This window comes from Phocoena sinus, chromosome 15 (genome assembly GCF_008692025.1).
Source record: "Phocoena sinus isolate mPhoSin1 chromosome 15, mPhoSin1.pri, whole genome shotgun sequence".
NCBI classification, from domain to species: Eukaryota; Metazoa; Chordata; class Mammalia; order Artiodactyla; family Phocoenidae; genus Phocoena; species Phocoena sinus.
In genome coordinates, this window is record NC_045777.1 from 50,342,584 (window position 1) to 50,348,654 (window position 6,071).

At 64.7% G+C, this 6,071-nt stretch overlaps 1 protein-coding gene across 1 annotated transcript; it reads left to right on the forward strand.

Annotated features, from left to right (window-relative positions):
- Positions 1-1,481: 1,481 nt before the first annotated feature.
- SOX8 (SRY-box transcription factor 8) lies at positions 1,482-4,917 on the forward strand. The gene is made up of 3 exons (XM_032606482.1): positions 1,482-1,903; positions 3,242-3,471; positions 4,178-4,917. The coding sequence occupies exons 1-3, from the start codon at positions 1,482-1,484 to the stop codon at positions 4,915-4,917; spliced, it is 1,392 nt and encodes a 463-aa protein (XP_032462373.1).
- Positions 4,918-6,071: the final 1,154 nt, after the last annotated feature.

A 6,071-nucleotide genomic window follows, 5' to 3' on the forward strand; every position in this document is an offset into this window, starting at 1 on the left:
GGAAGGAGGTGCATGGTTGGGGAACTGGGCGCCCTTGACTAGGGTCACCCGGGTCGCAAGGTCGGAGACGCGCGTGTTCCGAGTTGGCTGTCTTGGGTGGGTGGGTGGGGGGTAGTCTGGTGAAGCTCTGGGCGGCCGGGCCGTCGCCTCTCGGCGGGTTTGGCGAAAGAATCCGAGCCGCCCTCCGGGACCGCCGGGCCCACGGCCAACTGGCGGGGGCGGCCTCGGGCGGGGACTCGGAGCCGCGGCCCGGCGCTTGCCTCCGGGTAAATGTCCCCTCTCCGACCCCGCCGCCCCCAACAGGGCGGCACACCCCGCCCCCTTCTCTCCTTGGCTGGCGCGCCCACCTCCTCCACTCCAAGCGCCCGGAGCGGCCTCCGCCTCCGCCAGACCACCCAGGACCGCCCCGCCGGACGGCCTCGGTGCCCCAAACCCCCGGGTCACGCCCGGAAGGCCCTGGGCCCCCGCGTCCGGCCACGCCATCCGCCGGGCCGCCCTAGGGACTCAGCTAGGGTCAGCTCAGGCCCCGCCCAGCGCTCCCACCCGCTTCGGCTGACGCGGCTTCTGCGGCAGCGCCCCTGCCGCACTTTCCGCGCCCGGACGGGGTCGGGGTCCTGGGATCGCCCAGCTCCGAGCCGTGGTCCCTGGGCGCGCCGTTACCTGGACGTGCGCGGCGTGCAGACTGGCGCGCGGGAGGCTCCTGCACGTCGCGCCGGCCCTGCGGGCGGGGAGCTGACCCCCCGCCCTGGGCCGCCGGCTGGCAGCAGTTGACCCCGGCGCCTCTGGGCTGTGGGCAAGACATCGGGGCTCAACGCAAGCTGTGGGGGAGGCTCTTGAGGACCCGCCTCCTTACGCAGCGGGAGGCCGAGGCTGGGTAATGGGACCGGGGCCCGGACGCACTGGAGCAGCTATGAGCCAAGAGGGAGCGCAGCGGAGAACCCCAGCAGGCAAAGGGCACCCCGGAGCACCCACCTCTACCCGTCTCTGCCCCCTTTTTCCTTCCCGCCCCTCCTGGAAGGGGGGCCTGCGGCGTGCTGCACAGTCCAGGATCCGGTCCTCGGCTGCCGGGCGCGCCGGCCCCACGTGGTGCGGCGCCAGGCGGGGTGGGCGGGGGCGCAGGGGGAACTGCGGCGCTTTCTTTAAGGTGGGGGGAGGGGGCGGGGGCGGCCAAGCTCCGCCCCCAGTGGCAGTGGGGTGCGCGCCGGCCAATGGGGAGCCGGGCGGGGGGCGGAGCCTTGTGGCCGCCGCTTAAAGAAACTTGTTGCGGGTAGCCCAGCGGGGACTGAGCTCCGGCGGCGGCGGTGGCGGCGGTGGCAGCTGCGGCGGCGGCGGCGGCGGTGGCAAGAGGGCCGGGGTTGGGAGGCTGCGGGACGCGGGTCGGGCCACCGCGCGACGACCTCGGGTCCCAGAGAGGCTGCAGCGCAGCCGGGCATCGGACTCGGTGCACCTCCCTGGTGCGCGCTTCTCCGCGCGCGGCCCCGATGCTGGACATGAGCGAGACCCGCGCCCAGCCGCCCTGCAGCCCATCTGGCACTGCTAGCTCCATGTCGCACGTGGAGGACTCGGACTCGGACGCGCCGCCGTCGCCCGCCGGTTCCGAGGGTCTGGGCCGTGCGGCGGGCGCGGGGGGCGGCGGCCGGGGCGACGCAGCCGAGGCGGCGGACGAGCGCTTCCCCGCCTGCATCCGCGACGCCGTGTCGCAGGTGCTCAAGGGCTACGACTGGAGCCTGGTGCCCATGCCGGTGCGAGGCGGCGGCGGCGGTGCGCTCAAGGCCAAGCCGCACGTGAAGCGGCCCATGAACGCCTTCATGGTGTGGGCGCAAGCAGCGCGCCGCAAGCTGGCGGATCAGTACCCGCACCTGCACAACGCGGAACTCAGCAAGACGCTGGGCAAGCTGTGGCGGTGAGTGCACTGTCCCGAGGCCGGGGCGGGGAGCGGATTCTGGGGTGCGTGGAGCTGGGCGGTGGCGCAGCGCCCGGCCTCGGCCCTGCTCCCAGTGGCTGTTCCCAGGGCGAGTCGTAGTGGAAAAACCCGATCTGGCCAGACGGATGGGACGCGGGGTACAGGACGGCCTGGGCACGCAGAGGGCAGCAGGAGCAGTGTGCAGCCCCTAGCACATTCCCTGAGCCCAGAAACAGCCTTCTCTAGGCAGTGAATGGCAGGCCGAGTTGGGGACCCCAGCTGTGAGTGGCCGCAGAGCCTGGAAGCTTGTCCCTCCCAGAGGAAAGTGCCCTCTTTCTGGAAGCAGAACACAACACTCTGGAGGTGCCCCCTCCTTGGAAAGGACTCCCCGACCACCCTGTGGAGGGAGTCCAGAAGGCAGATGGAATGGTGTGTGTTTGCCCCACCAGCACCTTCGGCACCTTCCCCGCAGCTTCTCCCAATGCTCTGCCACCTCTGCACCCTCACCAGGGAAAGAAGGGGATGGAGGGGGTATTCAGCACTGGTGTGCACTTTGGTGTGATGAGGCTGGCCGTTTTGCAGAAAGTAGGACGGCAAGCAGTGGGCAGCAGTGACAAGGTTGCTGCTTGGGACAGCCCTTCCCCACCAAACGCTCTCTACTGGGGTTTAAAGTGAACGGCTCTGGGTCCAGGGTGCTGGTCTCGTTTCCTGCTCCTCACCTCATGAGTGGGCACTCAAAGCTTGTGTTTATGTCTTCTGTGCTCCGGCCTCTGTCCAGTCAGGGTGCTGTGGACCCATGGCAGCCCCATGCCTCTGTATCCCTAGACCCTGTCCTGCAGGCAGACATGAGCTTCTGGAAGGGTATGGGGGGCCGGTGCGTGTTCTGAGCCTTAGCGAGGACCACTGGGTTTTGCCAGTGTTTCTGGAAGTCTGGGAAGCCCAGCTGCCCACAAAGTCCCGGCTTGGTTCCCAGAAGCCTCCCTTTGTCCACAGTGTGTTCTCAGCTGGGTCCTGGCCTCTTCACCCACCTGCCATAGAAAGTCCCAAAGGGAGGGGACAGGTTCAGGGAGGGGGGAAGTCAGAGGAGGAAGATGGAAGCCGGAAGGTTTGGGTCTTATTCTGGCTTGTTCCTCTGACCTCACCTAATGCCCTCACCCCCGGCTTGATCCCTTCTGTCCTCAGAGAAGGGGAGCACCTGGTGTCCACCAGGTGCCCACCAGGTTGCAGGCATGCACTCGGGCTTCCCTGGTCCTACCCAGCGCCTCACCTGATGCACGGGCCAACACCTGGGGTGGTGCCGGCCCCCTCGTCATCTTGCTCCTGCCCTTTGCCCTGCAGCTTGCTGAGTGAGAGTGAGAAGCGCCCCTTCGTGGAGGAGGCAGAGAGGCTGCGGGTCCAGCACAAGAAGGACCACCCAGATTACAAGTACCAGCCACGCCGGAGGAAGAGTGTGAAGACCGGCCAGAGCGACTCAGACTCAGGCGCCGAGGTGGGCCACCACCCGGGCGGTGCTGTCTACAAGACTGACGCCGGCCTCGGTGACGCACACCACCACGGTGACCACACAGGTGGGCTCCTGGGGGTGGGAACAGGGGCTCACTCCCAGGGCAGGCACCCTCAAGAGAACCAAACCTTCCCCGGGTACCTGGGAAAAGGCCCCATAGCCCCAAAAGGCAGCTGTTTCCGATGCCCACGGGGGCCTGCTTAGCCCCCTCTGAGACTGAGGGCCTGATATCTTGCCCTGGTCTAGCGCACTGTGACCTGGGTGTTTTCTGTCCTTCCCGAAAGCGTTTCTGCTCCGCTGGCCTTTTTGCTGGTTCTGACCTAGGATTCACCCATGCCACCGGCCTGGTGGTTAGCAGCCCAGTTTCAGGATCAGACTGACCCGGGTGGAATCCTGGCCAGCTGAGCAGTCTTAGTCACGCTGGCTACAGCCACGGGCCTGGGGAGACAGGTTTTTTGTAGACTGTGTTGTTGCCTTGGGTGAGGGGCTGGGCACTTCCTCTCCTCCCCCCGCCCCCAGCTTGCTCTTCACGATGGGGCCTCCCTGGCCCCAGGCCTTTCCCTAGAACAGTGCTTAACGGAATTTCCTCAGCGAGGAGTGAGGTCTAGGTCTGGCTTTGCTGGAATTTCTGGGAAATGTACAGGAACAAAAAGCCGTTGATTCCTACCTGCGGCAGTTAGCGGGGCTGGTTTTCCTCCTGTGTGCACGTCACCAGCCTGGCCGCCCCCTACAGAAGGGGCATTCATCCCTGAAATATGCTCTGTCCCCAGGGCAGACCCATGGGCCGCCCACCCCCCCCACCACCCCCAAGACTGACCTGCACCACGGGGGCAAGCAGGAGCTGAAGCTGGAAGGCCGCCGCCTGGTGGACAGCGGGCGCCAGAACATCGACTTCAGCAACGTGGACATCTCTGAGCTGAGCAGTGAGGTCATCGGAAACATGGACACCTTTGACGTCCACGAGTTCGACCAGTACCTGCCCCTCAACGGCCACTCGGCCTTGCCCACAGAGCCAGGCCAGCCCGCGGCCGCCAGCTCCTACGGAGGCACCTCCTACTCGCACTCCGGGGCGGCTGGCATCGGGGCGTCCCCCGTGTGGGCCCACAAGGGAGCCCCATCGGCCTCTGCGTCGCCCACTGAGGCAGGGCCCCCGAGGCCGCACATCAAGACGGAGCAGCTGAGCCCCGGCCACTACAGCGACCAGTCGCACGGCTCTCCGGGGCACACCGACTACGGCTCCTACAGCGCTCAGGCCAGTGTCACCACGGCCGCCTCCGCCGTGGCCGCCAGCTCCTTCACCAGCTCACAGTGCGACTACACCGACCTGCAGGCCCCCAACTACTATGGCCCATACCCCGGCTACCCGTCCGGCCTCTACCAGTACCCCTACTTCCACTCGCCCCGCCGACCCTATGCCTCGCCTCTGCTCGGTGGCCTCTCCGTGCCACCCGCCCACAGCCCCCCCAGTAACTGGGAGCAGCCTGTGTACACCACCCTGACCAGACCCTGAGGGTGCGGCCGCGTGGACGGGCTGCGGCCGAGGACAACCTTGATCTCGGCAAAGATAGATAGACCTCCGAGGGCTTCCAGAGGTGTGTGACGTGGGGAGGAGCCGCGGCTCCGTCAAGTGCCTGCTGAGGTCCGCGGGAAGCCAGGCTTTGTAAACGAGTCCCCTCTGCTTCCAGACTTCCAAACTCCTGTCCATGGACAAAGCCCTCCTTCCCTTCTCGCTCTCTTTTTGCGGGGACTGTGACTCTGACGGACAGTCACTGGGTCCCTCTTTCGAGCAGACGCCAGCGTCTGGGTTTTGCACCTCAGTGTCTGCAAAGCAGCAGCCACAGCACAAAGGACAAGAGGAGGGAAGAGGTGTGGGGTCTCCAGGCTGCCCATGTTCCAAGGTCCTGGCCACCCTTGGCGCTGAGAACTCCCCAAGACCAATGGATGACATTCCTGAGGCTGGTCATCACCCGTCACCCACAGCCTGGCGGGGATGTGTCCGCGGGAGCATCTCTTGGGACCCGCCCATTAGACCTGAGGTGTTCCTTGTAGTTAGGGTTCTTCCGAGCAAGGTTTGGGTGTGATTAACACTTCGCTCTTTTTATTTTATTTTTTTAATTTTTATTTTTGAAGCTTCAATGTGTTTGATTTGTTTTGAAAGCTGTTAAAATGTATTTATGTTCTGTATTATTTTATCTTTAATTAATGAAGTAATCTGTGCAGAGAGCAGAATTTAAGACAAAACGGAAGCCGCAGAGCTGAGGGTGAGGGCTGGGGGTGGGGGCAGATGGGGTGGGGCCCTTGCTCCAGGCATTTGCGAGCCTGGCTGTTTGAGAGGCATCAGGCAGAGCCCCAGCTCCAGGCCCCGCAGAGGTGGCCGGAACCCCGAGGCAGGAGAAGGGATTTGTCTTGTGGTGTTTCTGATCAGGTTGAGGTGCCCCTGGCACCTGGCATTAAGTCAAGGTTTAGAAGGCAGGGTGTCACTGAATTTCATTCCTGCTCACAACCGTGCCAAGTGGTGGAGGCGGGAATTTCCTGGGACGTGGTGGCTCCAGAAACGCATTAATCTCGGCTCTTAGGAACCAGGCGCCACCTACAAGCTGTGAAACTAAAACCTTCTCCACTAAGCGCTTTTAGATTCTTAGTTTTAGAAGAATAATACCTGAT

Excerpts from the sequence above, each read along its gene's own strand:
- SOX8 (XM_032606482.1), top strand. The coding sequence starts at position 1,482 with ATGCTGGACATGAGCGAGACCCGCGCCCAGCCGCCCTGCAGCCCATCT. Across the intron at positions 1,904-3,241 it reads ACGCTGGGCAAGCTGTGGCG|CTTGCTGAGTGAGAGTGAGA; the intron begins GTGAGTGCACTG and ends TTTGCCCTGCAG. Across the intron at positions 3,472-4,177 it reads CCACCACGGTGACCACACAG|GGCAGACCCATGGGCCGCCC; the intron begins GTGGGCTCCTGG and ends CTCTGTCCCCAG.